The following is a 20,719-nucleotide window of genomic DNA, read 5'->3' as shown; positions in this document are numbered from 1 at the left end:
TGTGCACACACGCGTGTGTGCTCACACAGTATATATTAACATATATATTGCTCAAGTATATATGCTATTTACAGTATATATCTATATCAACATAAAACACAGGTATTTATAAGTGTGTACAATAGATACGTCCTGGGGGGGGGTGGGCCTGGGGAGCACACGTTTCTGGGGTCACGGGGCCGACACATTTGCTCGGGGGGGGGGGGGGGGGGGGGGAGCGTGGAGGAGTGACATCATCAGGGGACCCGACGGGGAAGGAGTCTGGAGAGGCGCGCCACGGAGAATCAAGGCCTTCCAGGGAGAGAAAGGGGACTCGGGGTCTCAGGTGCTTTCCTGCCCGCTCGGCCACCCCCCACCCCGTTTTGGAGCCAGCAAACAGATGGACACGTTTTGGTTGTTTTAAGAGTTTTGTGCAACATGAATGAACTTAAAAAAAAAAAAAAAGTGGGTTCCTCATCAGGGCTTGGGCCCTGAGCATCTTTAAGGATCTGGTGGGCGTCCCGGGCTCAGAGGGTCCCCCGACGCTGGGAGAACAGGGCAGTGGGGCTCACACAAGCCCTTCACCAGAGAGACCCTCCTTTCTCCTCTGAGCCTCTCAGGGACAGCGCAAGGCAGCTGTCGCCTGAGAAGGAGCACCAGGGAGGGAGGGGCCGCCTTGGGGCTCACCCCCATTCGCCCTGGTCGGCCTGCCACCTGGCTGTCCCCTGCCCCGTGGCTCCAGAGAAAGGGCTGATACCTCTGTGACGCCTACAGACTCCCAAGCTTGTCCCTGGAGCCACAGGGCGTCGGCCAAAGGACCCTGAGCCTCTGGGTCCCCCAACAGAACTCAGCAGGCGTCGCCCCCTGTCCCCTGAAACTGCCGCCGACCACAGCCTGGGCGCGAATACATTAAATAAGAAACTAAAACGTACGGTATAGTTTTCTCTATTAAGGCTCAGATAAGCTGCCCCCCAGGTCAAGTACTCATGAATGCCACAGGCCCCAGCTGAGGGGCGGGCAGGCAGGTGAGTTGGGGGCAGAGGCCTTCCACATCCCCCCAAAAGTGGGGCAGGGGAGGGGGCAGGATAACGGGGAGCCCTGTGCTGGTCTAGTCAACTGCTGGGGGGTGAGGGTGACCCAAGGAACCCCAGGTCCAAAATGCTGGGGATGCCCCCCGCTTCGGGGAAACCAAGGCTCCGCCTGCCCAAGGAGGGTCCAGGGAAAGCAGCGGGGACAGGAGCTCGTGCCCCAGGCTGGTGGGGCTCCTGGGAACCACCCCCAGGAGTGAGTGCTTATGGCGGGGAGGGTGTGGACAGGGCCCCCTTGGCAGTCTTGCTGGGAGTCGGGGCGCGGGCCCTGTGGATGGCAGGTGAAATTCTGGGTGGCCTGGGTCCTCCCCAGATCAGGGCCCCACCCCTGCTTGTCGGAGCCTCCCCAGCACGTGACCCGAGGGCCGCCCACTGGCCTCCACTCTGCGGGAACCAGCCCGGAGCTGACGGAACCGGAGACCAGCGGCCACAACATCCAGCCTCAGGTCCTCACGGGGGCCTCCCCGGTCTCCGTGGACTCGGCTCCGCTCGGCCAGCTCCCCAGGATGACACGAGAATCAGAACCCCATTGTCTCGTAGGAGGGGGCCTGCTTCCTTCGGCATCTGTCCCCCCCCCCCCCCCCCCCCCCCCCCACCGCGGGCCAGGCCAGAGGGGAAGGCGGGTCGGCTCGCAAACTCCCTGGGCCTCAGACATCATTTTCTGGAGTAGGGGTGGTGGGGAGGAGGAGCGGCTGGGGGGAGGGGGGGGGTTCTCTGGAGGGTCTGGGGGCTCCAGGAAGGCAGGAGGGCATGGGGAGGCCTTGGCTTGGGCCCCAGGCCTGGCAGGGTGAGCAATCAGGGGGTGTCTCCCTGAGGCCCTGTCTTGGGGGCCCCCGGGGCCGATTTTCCAGTCCGTGAGAAATACTGTGAGAAGAATCTTCGGGGGAGGGGCCTGGCCCAGGCCTCGGGGGGCAGACAGGGAGGAGTGGAAGAGGCCCTCCTAATGCTTCTCTGCTTGGCTGACTTTCAGGGCGCCGATGACGGCGTTGATGTTTTCTTCTGGTACCTGCAGGGGGCAGGAAGGGGGGGCAAGTAGCCATGAGCCCCGGACTGGCATCCCTCGCCCCCTCGCCCTCGACACTCACCAGCGCGTGGTCGAACTTGAAAGTACTGATGTAGTAGGCGGGGATGTCTGCGGCAGCCAGGGGCTCGGAGATCTGGGCCACGATGCCACACTCATCTGGGGACAGAGGTGGGGACCACGCTCAGCCTCCTCGGCCAGCCTTCCACCCTGCTCTGCTGACAGCGCCTGCCACGCACCCGCAGTATCTAAGCGCTCCTGCCCCTCGCCCTGAAACCTTAGCGCAAGGCCCCTCCGTCCGGGAGCCTTCTCGGATGTCCCTGGCCAGCAATGAGCTCTCCTCTGTGGGGCTCCTCACGGCCCAGCTCTGTCCGGCTTCGGTCCTGTTTCCAGGCCTCCTTCCCCGCCACCTTTCGAGTTCTCCGAGATGGAGCTGTGGCTGACGGGAGGACATGGGTCCACGCCCTCTCTCCTGTCGACGTCTGACTCTCTTCTAGCCAGAGTGGTCCAGTCACTTCCTCTCTCTGAGCGTAACCTTCCCCGTTGGGAGTCCCCACCGGGTAATGAGTGACCTCTGCCTGTCCTAAGGGCGGTGCCAGGCATTTGTTTGGGGCCCGAACGGGACTTCTGCAAAGTCCCTCGCCTCCAGCATCCTGTCTGTTTTGAAGGCACCATTCAAGGCTGCCTCCTACAGGAAGACCTCCAGGGCGCGAGGACCACTCTGAGTCACCAACAAAACCCACTCAAAGTTTTCAGGTGGTTTCTCCCAAAGCCACTGTTCAGATTTTGACAATGGTACATTTTTCCCAACACTGTCCCCGACTGGGTGGGAGAGGCCAGATCGGGTCACCAGTTCCCCCCGTGACTCTGAGGCTGAAGCCTGGGAAACAGCCCCGGCTGCACCACTGCAACACCCCATCCAGCCTCCATTATCCCCATCCCCATCCCCATCCCCATTATCACCCCATCCAGCCTCCCCTCTGCCCCCTCACTCCCTGGCCCCGGCTCCTGATCTTGTCAGCCCAGCCCTGGACCCGTGTGGCGACCCGCTAGGCTTCTCAAACTCCTGCTTTTCGCTTGGCCCGCCGGGGGGCTCCTGGCTGGACCCGAAGGCCCTTTTGGTGGCTGTACAGGCCTGGGGCCTGCACATCTGGTGACCCTCTGCCACCAAGCGGTGGAGACTGGTTGTATCCAAGACCCTTTAGCTCCAGACGCAACGATCCCGATAGAGACGGAGGCGGGAGATTAGAGTCTAGAACGACGCCTTTCCAACCGTGGGCTGGGACCCATCCGTGACACCCACCTAGGAGGCCGGTGGCCAGCATTTTACAAAATGATGCGACGGCAAAGGAAAAGACCAAATGGCGCAGCGCAGAGCTTGAGCGAGTACGGTTTTGTGCAAATGCAATCTGGGCTGTGTGCGTGTGCGCGCGTGGGGTTAGGATTACAAAACGTGTTTACTCCAAACCACGCTCGAAAACATATGGGATCTGCCGGTCTAGAATCCTTTGGATTCTCGGGAAGCTATTTTTCTTGCGGGGCTATTTATAGCTGGAAGCATGGCTTCGAACCCCGCGGCGTCCCGGGAAGGCAGGCAGACCCAGCTTCCGCGGCCGATTCTTACACACACCCTTTCCCCTGGCTGCCCGCCCGCGGGGCCGCGCAGACGAAAACAGCCTCACGGCGACGTGCAGACGTTTGCCGATGGAGAGATGTTTTGGGTTTCACCCACCCATCCCCTCTGTATCTCTTCTTTATTTGGACTTTCTGTTTTTGTATTCTACGCGGTCTATTTCGATCAACTCGGAGCCAGAGCTGGGGGCTGAAAGGCGAGCCGACACGCGTGTCCTCCTGCTTCTGGCCTGAGTCTCCTGGTGACCCCCCGGCGGCCCCCGCTTTGCCCGCCCGAGCTCTGCCGGACGCCTCCACCTTCAGGAAGAAATAGTGACAGGCCCTTCGGTCTGGCCTTGGCCGCGCTGCCTGTGGTGACCTGAGCAGCTCACCCTCTCTACCTCTGGACTCTGCACCCTGGGCACGGCCGCCGGGAGCCACCTGGGTGTCACGTAATACCTCCCTCTGCTGCTACTGCCCTCTCCTCCCCGCGGCCGGGTGAATACCCACCAGTCACCTTCACCGGGAAGCCCTCCCTTCCTGACCCTTCTCCAATCACCCGGTCCTTCCATGTGACGGTGACAGCACATGCAGCCTGCTTCGCCACTCGGACGCAGCATCTACGGTCATCCTTATCTTACGTAGTAGGAAACCGAGGCTCAGAGGTTAAGCAGCCTGCCTGCGGTCTCGCCGCTTTCTTCCAGCCCAGGGCTCATCTCCACATCCCCATGACCCTGCACAAGTAGGCGGGAGAAAGGCTGGGGTCTGTGGAGAAGGAGGTCCTGAGAGGCAGGCTGTGGGTCCCAGGGTCGGACCAGGAGCCATCAGTGTTCATTTCCCAGCACTCCAGAGAACAGCCTACTGTCCCGCCCCCAGCATGGCTCTGGCTTTGGCCTTGATGTGAGCAGAGCTGGGGTGGGAGGTGGGGGTGGGGAGACCTGTCCCGTCCTGCTAGTTACTGTCCACCTGCAGGCTCACCCAGAGGCGGGTGAGGCAGGAGGCAGGACATGGCTCCCTCACTGACCCTTCGCCCTCAGGTCAAAATGCCCTGCCACCTCCATCTCCTGTCCCGGGAACTGAGCGCCCAGGGCTGACACGATGGCCCCTGGAGCAGTCTGAGCTTTATCTGGAACATTCTTCACTCCATCTGTGGGAAATCAGTGCTCAGGGCTGGCCGAGGATGCTCCCAGAAACGACTGCCCTGTAACTTACTGACAGCCTCTCCCGGGTTCAAGCTCTGGCATCTAGCGAGTCCAGCCTAAAGAAATCCTTTCTGATGGCTGCATCCCTGGTAATGGGGCCAGCAGGCCCCACCCAGTACCGGGCAGATCGGTGCCACGTGGCCCTGCTACCTACCGAGGGCCCTGAGCCCTGTGGCCCCTTGTAAAATGCTCAAGGAAAACACTATCTGCCCAAAGACACTGTTTGGGCCGTTGTGGAAACCGAGTCTAGACGGAGTCGTGGGGAATCACTGGGGATTTCTTCCCATGGGATCAGTTTGTCGTGGTTACGGAGGAGAGAACAGGAAGGGTGAGATATTCGGGGGGGGGGGTGTCCGGAGTCTTACTGGGAGACTGTTCGGCAACTGTATTGATCTACACGAGGGAAACTCATCGAAACAACAGCAGCCACCACCTGTGAGCAGATGGGGCTAACGAGTGGCTTAAAAACAAGGGCGCTTGGGTGGAAGGAGCTCCTCCCGTCCTCTGCAGGCCCGTGCCTCCTGTCGCTCGCCGGTCAAGGGCCCGTGGCGGTGGGGACCTCGGCTCGGCAAGCCTCAGGCTCCCCATCTGCACCGCAGGGTGAGGGACCCCAGACGGAGGTCGGCGATGCTAGGCCCACCCCCCCACCCCCCCCCCCACCGGTGTGGAGCCCCACGGGACTCACCAAATCCCAGGGGCTGTCCTCCGATCCGCACCATCTTCCAGAGCTCTCCGGACGCACTCGTGAACAACAAATTACTAGGGAACCTTAACAAAGAGAGAAAACCCCAGAGGCTGACGTTGGTCGTGGTCCCTTGGCCGGCCCTCGGGGCACTGATGCGGGGCCACAGCGAGGGGGCTCGGGAGCTCCAGGGTGTCAAGGACCCCCTCTCCGTGCCCTCCTCATCGGGGCAGAAGGGGAGGGCGAGGCTGGGAGCGGGCTTTGGAACAAATGCCCCCCTTAGCCAATTTGCACGAGGGATGCCATCCCCAGCCTCGGCCCCAGAGACGGGGAGCGCCCGGACGGCCCCAGGCCTTCGTCTCTCTGAGCTGCTGTCATCTGAAAGATGGGCCCAGCTCACCCACGAGGCAGGGCTGTGCTGAGCACCCACTAGGTACGAAGGGCACCCACCACGGAGCCAGACCACCCTGGGCCCGACTCACCTCTGCTGGGTCTGCACGTCCATCACCAGGGAGATGTAGCCCTCAATGAGGGAGAAGGAGAAGAAGCGGATGTGGCCGCAGTCCTCACCGGCGGCCATGGGGTCCTTCACTCTGGGGGGCCGGGGAGGGGGCGCTGGTGAGGGGGGGCAGTGGGCCCCCGCTGCACCAGGACCCCCACCCGGCCCGCCTGCCTGCCCACAGGCCTCGGCACACAGTGCTGGGAAGCCCGGGAAAGCCCCAGGACTTGGCCCTGACCCCGCCCTGCTGGGTGACCCTGAACTTGTGCCCCCCGCCCCCCGCCCCCCGCAGTCTCGTCATCGGTGAGATACAGATGAGCCCACGGCGTTCACCGAGGTGTGCACCACACTTCGCAGTGCCGGAGACCCGGCAGGCCCCGAGTGCAGACTACACGTGTCCCTTCCTTAGCAGCGTCCTCTGTCCCTGCACCGATCCCAGTCTCAGGGCACAGGCTGTGGTCACTGCCAGCTCACTGGCCCCTGGTCCCACCCCACTCAGCGTTGGCCTAAACTTAAAATCCGCTCTGAGGAAAAATGCAAAGCCTATTGTCTGCTGAACGAAAAATCCCAACATCCTGGCTCCTCGACTGACTGGGCTCTTGCCCTTGGACCTCAGGGGACGACAGTGGGGTGTTCATTACATGCACATGTGCACTTGGGGCTTCCCCCAGTTTCGGGGTTCTCCAGGAAGAATGTCTCCCCTCTTGGAGCGGGCCTTTTGGGTAGAGCCGTGATGCACCCCCTCCACCTCCGCCACCAGACCAGCTTTCAGGGCAGGTCTGTGTCTCCCTCCTCGGACTGGGGCTCCCAGGCAGAGTCATGTCCATCCCCCTGATACCTCTGTAGCCTCTCATGCCCAAGGGGGCCGTACCCGTTGGAGTAGAACATGACGTCCATGAGGAGTGTGGCGACCGCAGGCAGCGTGTCAGGGTCCAGGCTGGTGACACAGAACCTGTTGCTTGGGCTGGACAGAGGGTGGATGACAGGCCTCTGGACTGGGAGAGCAAAGACATCAGGTGCTCAGGGAAGAGCAGCATCGGGCAGGAGGGCCCGGGAAGGTGGAGGAGACCTGGCCCTTGTCCCTTCTGTAGCCTCCAATATCACCCACAGCTCTCCTGATTCTCTAGGCTCACCTCCAGACCCCCGGGTCTTTGCACATGCCCTGCTGTCTGCCTGGAATGCCCTTTCCAACCTCCACCACTTGGCTGAGCTCCTACTTGTGCCCCAAGCTTCAGTTTAAGAGTCACTGCCTCTGGGAGGTCTGCCCTGATACCCTGAGTGGGTGAGGAGTGGCCTCTGGCCATCGCCGGCTGTGTCCGTGTCTCCCCTCCTTGCTAACCCTTGACAGCAATGTCTGACCAGGATTGTTATGCTGTGTTACGTCTGGTGCTTAATGTACGCTCCGCTCTGGGGCCGCTCTGGGGTGGGACCTGGTAACGTCTCGGGGTCTCCCCTGTAGGGCACCCCCCCGCCCCAACTCACCCATCTTGGGTTTCACGAAGCCATTGGTGATGCCGAGATTCTCGGCTGCTACCGTCTCGCCATTGACGACCCGCAGGATGGTGAACTCTGACGACAAGGTGTGCGTGACGAAGGGCAGGTCCCGTTCACGCACCTGGGGGCGGGGACTCAAGGATGTGAGTGTCCCGTGGCCCCTGACCCTCCTGCAACCCTCGGGGGGGGGGGGGGATGGGAGCCTGGAACCGGGTGCGTGCGCCTCCCCAGGGGCAGCTGGGAGGATGCAGGGCAGAGGACACCGCACGGAGGGCCGGGAGGTGCAGGTCTGTGCCCCTTACTTCCTGGCCCCCGGGTCAAAGCAAGCATGGCTTGCGAAAGGCAGGTGGTGTGTGGGGCCGGGCAGGGCCCCGAAGCCCCACCTGGGTGGTGCTGACCCCTGACCAATGACCCCCAGGCACCCCTGACGTCTCTGTGAGCGGATCACGGGATGGGGCCGGGGACCACTGTGGACCACCCCACCCACGGCTCCGGCGGGCGGGGCCCCGGCTCACCAGGATGAAGTCTGTCTGGTACGTAGACAGCATGAACACGGAGATGTTCTGGTCGGCCAGCGGGGCGATGACTGACTTGGCAATCTTGGTCACGCCGATGGGCTGGGAGCCGGAGAAGCCACCCCCGCCCGACACCACGTTCAGGGCCAGCCAGGTGGCGCCTGCCACGCTCAGGTGCTCCGAGGAGGGCAGCTCTGGGGGAAGGAAGGGAGGACACGGAAGGCAGGCCTGTGACTGCTGGGTCCCAGGTCCCGCGGAGGGGGGCGGGGGGCAGGGCAGGGCAGGGCTGCAGGGACGGGGGTGGCTGTGTGACCCCGGCCAGCCCCGCCCTCTGGGCCTCGGTGCCCTTGTCTGTCAAAGGAGGATGGGATCCGGGGTCCCGGGCCGGGAGCACCGAGCAGACATGCGCCAGGCAGCTCAGCAGGGCAGGAACCTCGGTGACAAGTGCCTTATGGGGCTGGGCCTCCATGTCCTCCGCCATGATACTCATACCAACGATGGTGTCCAGCAGTCAGTAGTGACTTTGTTATTTCCAGTTCTCGCTCCAGAGTCGGGCTGCCATCACCACCCTCATACTGGTGGAATGGGCCCTGTGGTTTTCATACTGGGTTCCTGGGACCCTCCTAGGGGGCCGGAGGTAGAGAGGGGGCCAGCGCCAGGGCGGGGGGCCCCCAGGATTTCTCTCCCTGCTTCTATCAGACTTGCGTCTTGGAAGAACACAGAGCTCCAGGAGGGTTCCTAAGGATGCCACCCGAGTCCCTCCAGACAGCCCAGGGCTCCTGGGGGTGAGCACCGGGAGGGTCAGAGTGGCGGTAATCACCGACCAGCTCACAAACCCCCGGAATCCAAATGTTCACCTGTCCTAGCCGGTCCCGCAGAAGAGCACTCTGAGACTCAGGACTGGAGCCTGGCCCACAGGACGCGGGTACACGCAGGTGCACGTGTCTCCAACGCACGGCTACAGAGTGCGACGCGGGCTGCACACGGGGCTCTCTGCGCATCACAGGCGTCTGCTCAGACACACCCTGTACCAGGACTGTCATTGCCACTGTAGGCGTGGCGCACCAGAGCGCCGAGGGGGCTGGCGACCGCCCGAGATCCCTTAGCGAGTGAGAGCCAGGATTCAAACCCAGGTCCGACTAGGAAACAAACCTCCCGCTCCGTTCTGGGCACTGACCCGGAAGAAGGGCCAGGTCCTCAGTCAGGGCGGGAGACCGGAAGAGGGGCTCAGCCACCGGGGAATCAGGGGGGCTGTCTGGATGACAGTGAGGAGGACAGTGCTACCCTAGGAAGCTGGCCTCGGGCAAGACGGCTTCCAAGGAGGGGAAACCGAGTGAGGCCCCACCTGGACTCCCACCTGCCCAGCTCCGGTTGCCATGGTAACCACAGGCTAGTGAGCCCATTGGTCCTGCTGCTGAGAAAGGACCGTGCTGGCCAGGCTGGCTGGAGAGGGAGGCGGCTTCCCACAAAAAGGGGAAAGTCTGGGAGGAAGAGCAGGAGGAAAGGCTTTTTAAATGGTTTTATCTTGGGGGAGGGGCAGGGGTGGAGAGAGAGAGAGGGAGACAGAGGATCCGAAGCAAGCTCTGTGCTGACAGCAGAGAGCCCGACGTGGGGCTCGAACTCACGAGCTTTGAGATCATGACCTGAGCTGAAATCACGAGTCGGGAGACACTTTTAGTCTGTTACGTGGGGGGTCAGAAGAGAGAGAGCCCCAGGACAGACCTCCAGAGGAACCATGCTCCCCAGAACCAGGAGCTCAGTTCTGAAATTCTAAGGGGCAGCACTGAGAGCCCCCCGGGGCTGGGGCGTCCCGATAGTCCACCCTGTGAGTCGCGGGGCCCCGACGGTGGCCAGCCATCTCAGGCACCATTGTAATATATTTGGCGATGAAAAATCTTAAGTGTCCCTTTTCATTAGGGCAGAACCCCTGAAGCCTTCTCCGGAAAATTCCGGAAGGCTCACTCATGTTGCCGCATGCTAACACGAGGCCGCGTCAGCTTTGGCAAAGCCACCCTCTGCCTGCCCATTCCAAGCTGCTCACAACCCGAAAGCACCCAGCGGCTTCCCACATCCTTCGAAGAAAAGCCAAAGTCCTCTCCTCAGTGAGTGCTGTCCGGGGGAGCTCTGTGCAAGGACGGAGGGGGGCTACACCTGCGCTGCCCCCAGACGGTCGCCATTCCCACCAGAAGAGATACGGCTGGTGCAAGCGAAGAAAACAGACTGTGAGTTTTATTTAATTTTGGTGCATTTCAATTCTGATGGCTGCACACGGTGAGTGGTTACCGTCCCGGGCAGGGGGTGCGAGTCCCCGGGGCGTCACCCTCACCGGGGCACTGGCCCCGGTCGGCTTCATTCTCCGCCAGGCTCAGCGCCCAGCCCGCGGAGGTGTGAGACGAGTGGATGAGGGGCGGTGGCAGCTTTACTCTGTCCAGGCCGCACAGTTCCCACCCCCCGACCTCCCCTGTTTCCCGCCCCCCATCCCCCAACTTCCGCTCCATCACCCTGCCAGACCCGAGGTGGGGGGTGGCCTCCGACATCATCCCTTGCTTGTATCCACCTTCCCAGGATCGGGCAAAGGCCCCGGGGCAGCCGATGCCACTCCCACAAAGACGATTCCCAGAGCCGGCCAACTTCTCTGAATTTACAATCCACCAGTGGGGACCGATGCCCATCTGCTTGTGGACGCACCAGACGCGTAAGAGCCAGGATTCAAACCCAGGTCCGACTAGGAAACAGACCTCATGCTCTGCTCTGGGCACGGACCAGGAAGAAGGACCAGGTCCCCAATAAGGGAGGGGGCTCCGAAGAGGGGCCCAGACATCGGCGAATCAGGGATGCTGTCTGAACGCTGTTCATCTACTTACGGACGCACAATAGGCTGAAAAGTCGGCCCCCGCTCCCATTTCACAGGGCCAGAAACTGAGGCCCAGAGAGGGAAGCTGACGGACCCCAAGATCACTGGGTAGTAAATGGCAGGGCAATCTCATTCTGGCACCATGGAATGCCTTCCAGACCCACCTTGGCCACCAGCCCACCCTGGAGTATCAGGGAAGCCCCCCCCAGCCCCCCACCCCCCCAAGGCTTAGCTCCAGGACTGTAAAGTGGAGGCATTGGGCCAGCAGGGGCTCCAATTGGGACACCATGAGTCCCACACCCAGGCGTCGCCTTCATGTGGTCTCCGTGGACCCCGCGAGGCCTTCACCGTGCAGGTGGGAGCTCCTCTGCCCCGCGGACCCAAGTTCCGCATTCCAGCGGGGCACGGTGGGGGGGTCTCCCGAGAGTAGGTGGGAGGAGGGCAGAGGACACAGGCTTCGGGCTCTCGGACAGTGACAAACCCCAAACCCTGGCTCCACCCTGCCCAGGGGAGGTTGCCAGGGAGCTGCTGCAGATACAGCGGGGAAGGCACATCGTCGGTGAACCGCTGGGCGTGTGCATGGCTAAGGGGTGCTGGTGCGGCCAAGGCTCTGCTCTGGGGAGTCTTTCTCGGCAGGTTTGGAGGAGTCCCGGGGAGAGAAGCCCAGGCCTGAGGCTGCAAAGGGGGGCGTGGGGGGGGGGGTGGGAACACAGGATTTCAGGCCAATCCAACCGTTGGCCAGTCTGGGTCTGCCCGCCCTGCTCCCAGCCTCAGGGCCCCCGCTCCTGGCTCTCGGCCCCGGACAGAACCCACTGACGGTGGTCAGTTTCAGACCGGTGGTCACCATACTTCCAAAAGGGCGAGCTTTGCCAGGGGAGCAGAAGCATCTGGAAACCACAGTTGTTTGCTGCTTCCCGCCCCCGGGACCTCAGAGCACTGCCCTGGCATTCTAGGGGAGAGGGAAGGCAGGCCTGTCCGGGCCCCAGCCTCACCCCGGGGCCAAGCTTCAGGGTGCCCGAGCTGCCATTCTGGGGCCGTGGGGATGAGCTTCCAGGAGGCTGACCAGGAGGCAGGAAGCTTGCCCTTCCCTAGAGGAACAGTGGACCCATTCCAAGACCGAAATGGATTATTTCTGTCACTGCACATAGTACCAGACCCTAAAAATAGCCACTCAGAGCTGAACACGCTCCGTGGTGGAGGAGGTTAACTGGTCTTGTCACCCCCAGCCACAAAGTGGGGCGGTTCTGTTGCTGGGTAGAGCGCCCCCTGCGCTGTTCACCATACCCCCACGTCCCCAGGACTCCCCTGTTCCGGCTGTAGGACCCGCGGTCCCCCGTGCTACACAGCTGCTACCTCCCCTGCCTGCAGCAGGGTCAAGAGTCCTGGGGTCAGACGGGAGGGTTTAATCCTGCCGATACGACTCTGGGCACAAAGTCAACGCCCCCTCGGTTTCTTAAGTTTTCAAACACAGAATGATGAAATCAGGATCAGGTCCAGAAGATGCTTCGAGGATTAAATGAGATAATCCCCATCAAGCGCTTAGCTAAGCGTCTGGCATCCGAGCCCTCACCACATGCCAGAGACTTTGTTAGTACATTGCTGGTGGTAGTTTCGATGGTTTCTGGACGGCAGTCGGGCAAAACATAACGAGAGTGTTCTCACTGTGCGGCTTCCCTGGGAAGGAGCAGTTGACACGCGGGGCGACGACAGACTCACGGGTGAGGCTTCAACCCAAAGGGATTTCAAATGAAGACCCAGGCGGACGGACCACGGCTCATCGGCCACAGAACGCTGCACGTCCGGTTAAAAAGCACATTTTCCAGCTACACAACGTATCTTTGGGTAGCTGTCTGAAAACTGATGTTAGAGACGGAAGGAGTGTCTCATTCTGCGGGCGCGATGAACAGGACGGGGCTCTTATTATCAAATGACAGGTGCTCAGGTGGTTAGGGGTGAGCTGTCCTTCGGATGGTTCAGCAAACGATAAATGCGTGCGCGTGTGTTTACCGGAAGGAGGGAGAGGGCAATGGTCTTCAAAGGTTAACAGGTGGGGAGTCCCCCTTCCAGGGGGAGGGTACGGGGGCGGTTACCGTAGTGGGCTCTCAGCTGCGGTGCGGGTCTGAAAACTGCCAAAACGTAAAGAGAAGGGAGGCATGCCTTGGAAGGCTACTTGGTATCGGGGAATGAGCAGGAGACTATACTGGGTGGAATAAAGACAGGAAGCATAGCCACTGTGGGCCAGCACGGGGGTGTAGACCGTGGAGCTCTCCCAGGAAGAGATCTGCCACAAGGCGGCCCTAGAGGGAGGTCGGAGGGTGGGTGGGAACTGGGGTGTCACGGGAATGGCCAGGACCCTGCAGGGGGCAGGCACTCAAAGGCCCACCCCTCCCCCTCCCTCATTGCTCTCCCTGCCTCTCTCCCCATCCCTGGCAAACGCAATCTCAGCTCCGGGGTGTTACTTCATGCGAGGCAGGGGCGGAGGGGGAGTGAGTAGGAGGCCACTACACATGCACATGGGCACTGTCCCCCCAGTGCTCCCTGGGAGGATCAGCTTTAGGGGAACAATAAGAACCGGACGGACTTGGACTTCCTGGAGAGGCGACCCCCGCTGGGGGCACCACTTTGCCCTCCGCTTACTGAAATGGTAAATGACAAGCTAGGAGCTCAGAGCTCTGGCGGGCACAGCCCTCTCCGCCCCTGTGGACGTGCAAGGTAGACACGGCGACTCCCTGATGCCTATGGAGCACAGGTGCATAGTATGGCCACGTGCGCGCCTTCTGGAAGGGAAGGGTGATCCCGGGTTTGGGATGAAGCAGCTCGTCCAGAATCATAAGCAGCGAAAGTGGCAGAGCTGGACACGAACCTGGGTCTTTCCCGTCTCAGCCCAGGGTGAGGCCAGGGGTTGCTTTTCAATGACTTTCCTGCTCCACCTTTGGACCGATCGCGGCCCCTGAGCTCGCCCCTCGCCACTGTGCAACGGATCACACGTTCGGATACGGGGACTTTGTGGGGGCCCGTGATGGGGAGCCCAATTACCCCCGGGCCCCTCTGAAACTGCAAACCTAAGATTCTGCCCACTACCCAGAAGTCAGGGCAGGGACTGTCATTTTGGGTCCCCAAGAACACCTTGCACCGCACATAGTAAGTGCTCATTCAATATGTAAAAGATCGAACCCCACACACGCTTCCTGCTTCTGTTTGCCACCCAGACGGACAGCATCCAGTTGAGCCAACTCTCAATCTCCACATTAAACGAAGAGCTGTCTGGTTGACGTCCTGTCCCCACCCCCTCCAAGATTCTTCATGTTGCGTGCAAGTGAACTGCAAAGGGCGGCCGGTTCCCAACCGTGAAAGTTCCACGCCAGTGAACAGTCACCAAGGCTCCCTGGCTGATGCTAACAGAGGCCACGGGAGGCCTTTGGGGGGCAAGCAGTGTTTGCACAGCTGGCACAGCCAGGTGTCCCACGGAGGTGGCCACAGACCAAACTCCCTTTCTGAAGAGAAGCCTCCCAGAGCTTGGGCAAGAAGGTGGAACCGTGTGGCTCCCTCCGCCCCTCCCCTCCCCTCCCCCAGATCCTGCCTCTAAGAGCCTTCCCCCACTGCCTGCCACCCCACCCCCTTCTCAGCAGCTGCTCCTGACCTCGGTTGTTGGAACCCCCATACCACTTTGTCAGAGTACTTTCCTTAATTCTGCCCGGACCGTCGCAAAGGCATTTCCTGCTTCAAATCCGCACCCCATCCATCACGCACAGTGATGTTTCCTCACTTGTAAAACGGGTCTTTGCTCTTAACCACTGGAACGAGCCCATGAGGTGAGGCGTCTCCACTGAGCTCATAACAGGAAGGCTGTGCAGGTGAACAGGAGTCTGGCTTTGTGTATCCCCCCCCCCCCCCCCCCCCTCACCCCAGAGGTCTAGAACATGAGTGCAGGAGACAGCACACTTCATTAGAGGCACACGATGTTTCTAGATTCTTCTTGGGCAATAATGGATGACCAAGAAGCCTGGTTTGCTGGCCAGGAATTGCAGCCTGGAAGCAAGACCCCCTACCTGGAAGTCACAGAGTTAAGGGTGGCCAGAGGCTGGGCCCCTCCTCCCAGCCCCTGCTGGGTGAATAATTCAAACCTGTCCCAGGTCCCACCTTCCCCTGACTTGAAGACTGAGCAGATGAGCCCTTTGCTATTGTTACTTCCCTGCCACTGGAAAAGGTTTGGGGGAGAAGCCAGGCGATTGTTACTGGCTCCGGGGAACCTCAGGGCTTCAGGGTGGTGGGTGATCCCCTCCCTGGGCCAGTTAGGGTCTCAAGACCTCAATTTGGACAAAGCCTGCTTCTACACTTCCCAGGGAGGCCCCCACCTCACACTCCCCTCCCGTACACTCACCCAGCTGCCTCTACCTGAATCCAGCCTCAGTAATGACTCTCTTGCAGCTCAACAATCTTCAGTGGCTCCCTACTGTCTGCGGAACAAGGTGCAAATTTACCTTGCTCACCTCTGTTTTAGAAGAGGTGAAACCAGGCTCACCTGGTTTCTGCTTCTTCTCCTGTACTTACTCATAGACGCCTACCGGACATGCTCTCTCCCTCCTCAGCCCATCAAGGGCAGCAAAAAACTGCCTCCTCCGGGAAGCCTTCCCTGACTACACGAGCTCCCCCAAAGTCTCCTCTTCAGAGCCCCCCCCCCCCCCAAGAAAGGGACATCCTGAAGAAGACTCACTACTTCTTCCAGACCCAAAACGTGAGGCTCTGTGCCGGTCAGCAGTGGAGCTCAGGAAAGTCCCAGGTAAATTCTGATCTGGAATCTTTCTCGATTCCTGCTCTGTCCTCGCTGTACCAGCCTCCCCACTCGGTTCTCTGCGGGCAAGCCCTTCGAGTTCAGGCAACACCCTTCACGGGCTCCCCCTTGCCTCTGCCTCTCCTGGTCTCACTCGTCCCGCTTCCTTCCCCTGTTCATGTGCCCAGTGACCTCAGTTCCCTGAGAGTGCCAAGCAACCCTCCACTCTGGAAGTGTCCCCAACCCCAACCGCATAGGTTCCACTGGGTAGCTCTTTACTCATTTCCTTGGGTCTGCCTCAGGCCCTGCCTCCTCAAGGAAGTCCTCTTGGACTGCACTTCTGCCCGCTAAGCTGGGCGCCACTCTCCACTGATGCTGTCATTCTGGTTCCTGTGTTTCTGTCCTCCCGAGACCTGAGGGGCAAAGGCTGGATTCCTGCGCTTCTGACCTCCCCTGCCCAGGGCCTGGCCGTTGGAGGCATCCAGAGAGGACACCAACGGTGAGATCTTGGGCAGGTTACACACATTTCTGTGTTTCACTTTCCTGATCTATAAAACGAAGGTAAGAAAAGTCTTTCCCGGGGCGCCTGGGTGGCTCAGTCGGTTTAGCATCCGACTCCTGACTTCAGCTTAGGTCATGATCTCGCAGTTTGTGGGTTCGAGCCCCGCATCAAGCTTTGCGCTGACAGAGCTTGGGATGTTCTCTCTCTCCCTCTCTCTGCCCCTCCCCTGCTCTCTCTTTCTCTCTCTCAAAATAAATAAACTTGAAAATTTTTTTTAAAATGCTATATCCCGTTCCAAGCCTTGCGTGAAAAAAAAAAAAAAAAAAAAAAGAGTCCTTCCCAGGGCTTATTAGGCACAACGTCAACAGATAGCAGCCCCAGTGGGGCAGTGAAATAAGGCAGTATATGTTGATTCAGGGAGCACATGTATCCGCTCTCGGCTTATCTTGCTTCCTATTTCGAGGGCCCCTCCCAGGGGGTCTCCTGCACAGCAGGGTATGTTCTGCGACATGCCGTTACGGCACCCACACCCTCCCTGCACGGCACCGACCACGAGAACGGTGTCATTAGCTGGCAGGCCCTGAGGCTCATGGGGTCAGAGGTGGTGTTTCCCACCCCCGGCTACCCCTCCAGGGCCCAGCGAGATGCGGCACACAGCAGGTGCTCAGTAAATGCTGCCTCCTGCAATCCAGAGGAGGGGGCCGGGGGGGCTCCGAGCAGGCGGCCCTTTAGCTGCGGGATACCTCCCGCCCCGGTTACTGACAATTCCTGCACACGTGGGCTCCCAGGGCCTGCAAAGCCCGGCTCCCCGGCTCCCCGCTCCCCGCGATGCCTCCTTTGCTGCCTCACAATGGAGACAGTCAGTCTCGTCCGGGGAGATGGACCAGACAGGGCATCTGATCCTGGAGAAGAGATACTCCGGGGCGCTCCTCAGTGCTCCCGCACAAGGGCACGCGTCCCCACGCAGAAATGCAGATGGCTTCGGGTTGCCCAGGCAGTCACTCTTCACGGGACCGCGCTTTGTGGTCAAGGCAAAAGTTCTCGTTCGCGGCCCGCAGGCTCAGAAACTATCTGCTGAGTGAATGAGTGAGTCAACGGATGAATGAATGAATGACTAGCTAGATAACTTTGATGATGGGGCAGGGCCTCCCGTAGGGCCTGTCCTGTCCCTGCTGTGGCCGGGCAGCTATCCCCTCGGAGGGAGGGAAACCGTGCGCCTTTAGATATGGGGGGGCTGGGTGCAGCCCCCCAACCTTGGCTAGGTGCCCCGGGCAGGGGCGTGTAACGATGACAGAGCGGGTGGGGGCCGTATCCGCTCCCCCAGGGTTTCGCGTGCTCACCAGTGAGGACGGTCTCGTTCGGCCGCCCTTCAGCTTGCATCGAGAACCACACAGATGGTTGACTTGTGACCCCACAAACACCACGTCTCAGACCCCATTTAAGGAGCCAGCCCAGATAAGAATGTATGTTACACATTTCAGGAGTTCACAAATTTATCACTAGAGAACAAGGAAACAACTTGGATGCTAACCGCTGGGGACCCGGTGAGGAGGCAGGCCCCGTCCACCACGACGTGCACGGTGAGAGGCTGGGCTATCACAGGAAATGTTACCTTACTTCGGCTCAGGTCATGATCTCGCGGTTCATGGGTTCGAGCCCCACGTGGGGCTCTGTGCTGACAGCTCAGAGCCTGGAGCCTGTTTCGGATTCTCTGTCTCCCTCTCTCTCTGCCCCTCCCCTGCTTACACTCTGTCTCTGCCTCTCAAAAATAAATAAACGTTAAAAAAAAAAAAAAAAAAAAGTGACCAGGAGTTGTCTTTGGGGCGGAATAGGGGTTTTATAAAAACTCTGAATTTGCTGTGTTCTCTGCATGCTTTGAGGAACAGAACTGAGGGGCTTGGAAGGAACGTCTGCTCTGGGGGGAGCCCAGCTGGTGGCTGGTGAGCCTGGGCCTGTGACGTCCCCTCTGCTCCAGGAGCTTTGAGCTTAAGAGCAGGACAAACATAATAAAAACCTTACTGATGAAACCAAAAGGACACGGGGGAAGGGGAGAAGGGGGAGTGATACTAACAGGTACGAGGTTTCTTTTTGGGGTGATGAAAATGTTCTGGAATGTTCTGCACAACCCCGTGCATTTCAAAAACCACAGAACTGGACACTTTCAAATGGTGGACTTTATGGGGAGCGTGGGTGGCTCGGTTGGTTAAGCGACTGACTTCGGCTCAGGTCATGATCTCACAGTTTGTGAGTTCAAGCTCCACGTCAGGCTCCGTGCTGACAGCTCAGAGCCTGGAGCCTGCTCCGGATTCTGTGTCTCCCTCTCTGCCCATCCGTGTGCACTCTGTCTGTCTCTCAAAAATAAATAAACATTAAAAAAATTCAAAACTAAAATAAAACGGTGGACTTTGTGATACATGAATGATATCTCAATCTGAAAAACGGAACAACGGAAAGGAAAATCACAAAAGGAAGATAATCAGGGCTTCCTCCAAAGCGAACAAGGACTGAGGACATTTTAAAGCCCCTCGCCCAACAGCAGGTGCTCAAGAAAACAAGCCCCGGGTGCCTTCTTGGTAGCTTCAGTTCCCAGCTGGGTAAGCACTGTCTTTATTGACCCTTTTAGCTCTGCCGTCACCTTTCCCGGGGGAGTCTCACAAGCGGAAACGGAGGGGATCAGCCAGGGCACAGGGAGAGAAGAAAACAGACCCCCTGCTGACTCTCTAACCCACCGCTAGGAAGGCGGAGGGGAGGCAGAAATAAGGAGGCGGGCAAAAAGTAAGGAGGTGGAGGGGCAGAAATAAGGCGGCGGGCAGCCAGCACGGAGTGCAGGCCACTGTCCGGCCGAGCGCCAGTGGTGGAAGCACTCACCTAAGAAGCCCTCCTCGTCAACAATGATGGTGTAATCCTCGGGCGTCTCGGTCAGACTGAAGAACTTGCACCTGGATGGCGGACGGACAGACAGACAGAGGACACGGTGTTAGTCCCCCCTGCCAAGACCCTCCATTTCCGACTCACGAGGCCTCAGGGGGGCCTGGAGAGGCTGGTGGTCCCCTCTCACCCCCCAATCTTTGGGGACCCCTGAGCCAGCCGCTAGGTTGCCCTACTACAGCTGAAGGGGCTTAGATCCCACTCTTTCCCAGGGGAAGAAGCCGAAGGGGGGCTCTGGCAGGGAGCAGGTGGGTGAAGTGCCTTCTGTAGGCCCCCCCACGTTCTGACATCTAAGCCTCCACCGCTGTCCCCCCCAACCCCCACCCCCAATCCCCCACCAACTCGGGAGTTCCCACGGTCATCCCACACCCAAGTCACGTCACCCAACCGACAGCCCAGCCTTTACGGTACTTTTCTTCATTGCATGGGAAAGAGGTGCGGCCGTCTGTGCCCTTTGGGGGACCCGGATTCCCCAACTGTCACCCGTCACCTTCGGTAATACGGATCAGCCTCGGGTGTGCACTGCTCATTTCTGTCCCCAGACGAGACCCTCGATTCCTCCAGGCCAGGGTGTGGCACTCACTGCCCCTTGGTGCCTGCCTCCCTGTCCCTCATCCAGCTGCAAGGGCCCCCAGAGCGACACCGGCAGCAGCAGCCGGAAACGGCCTGTGGTTATTTGGCGTCGCTGTGGCTCTCAAGTGCGAGGAGGCCCGGCCCGGGCTCGGTGCCCGGTGTGCGAAACCCATCCATCGCGGGGAGCCCCGGCAGCGAGAGGCCTGACGAGTAACCCCAGCAAGGGCCCAACTATCCCTCCCACAGGGGTTAAAACGGGAAAGAGGGGCGCCTGGGTGGCTCAGTCGGTTGGGCGTCCGACTTTGGCTCGGGTCACGAACTCGAGATTTGTGAGTTCGAGCCCTGCCTCGGGCTCACTGCTGTCGGCGAGGCGCCCGCTTTGGATCCTCTCTCTCCCTCTCTCCCTGCCCCTCCCCGGCTTGTGCTCTCCCTCTCCCTGTCAAAACTAAATACACGTTAAAAACAAACTAAAGACAGAAGTAGAAAAGCATCAAGGAAATTTTTGGTTGACAGGAGTGCTTGGTATCTTGACTGAGGCGGTGGTTACAAGACCACACGCATTTGTCAAAACACAAAGGATTATACCCTAATAGGGGTGGGTTCTACCGTATGCAAATGCGGCATACCTCAACGAATCGGACTTTATTTTTATTATTATTATTTTTTTTAACGTTTATTTATTTTTGAGACAGAGAGAGACAGAGCATGAACGGGGGAGGGTCAGAGAGAGGGAGACACAGAATCAGAAGCAGGCTCCAGGCTCTGTCAGCACAGAGCCCGACGCGGGGCTCGAAATCACGGACCGTGAGATCATGACCCGAGCCGAAGTCGGAAGCTTAACCGACGGAGCCACCCAGGCGCCCCAGACGCATCTGACTTTAAAGAAATCTCTTGTGCCAGAGTCGTGAGCAAGGTGTCACTCTCCTCCCCGCTGACGCTCTGCTCAACCGGCCGCACACACTCCTCAAGCTCCATCCGGCTCTTTGGTTTCCACGTCACA

At 59.9% G+C, this 20,719-nt stretch overlaps 1 protein-coding gene across 1 annotated transcript; it reads right to left on the bottom strand.

The window, feature by feature from the left end:
• Positions 1-429: 429 nt before the first annotated feature.
• Positions 430-19,171, bottom strand: CASTOR2 (cytosolic arginine sensor for mTORC1 subunit 2; the record flags this gene model as incomplete). The annotated part of the gene is made up of 8 exons (XM_049639379.1): positions 430-2,073; positions 2,153-2,247; positions 5,587-5,669; positions 6,066-6,176; positions 6,954-7,077; positions 7,565-7,697; positions 8,092-8,285; positions 19,087-19,171. Coding segments are annotated over 8 exons (891 nt in total), but the record flags the coding sequence as incomplete, so codon positions are not given.
• Between the last annotated feature and the right edge of the window lie 1,548 nt (positions 19,172-20,719).

Source organism: Panthera uncia, chromosome E3 (assembly GCF_023721935.1).
Source record: "Panthera uncia isolate 11264 chromosome E3, Puncia_PCG_1.0, whole genome shotgun sequence".
Taxonomy (NCBI): Eukaryota; Metazoa; Chordata; class Mammalia; order Carnivora; family Felidae; genus Panthera; species Panthera uncia.
The sequence above is the reverse complement of the archived record's forward strand: the minus strand, read 5'-3'. Positions and strand labels throughout refer to the sequence as shown.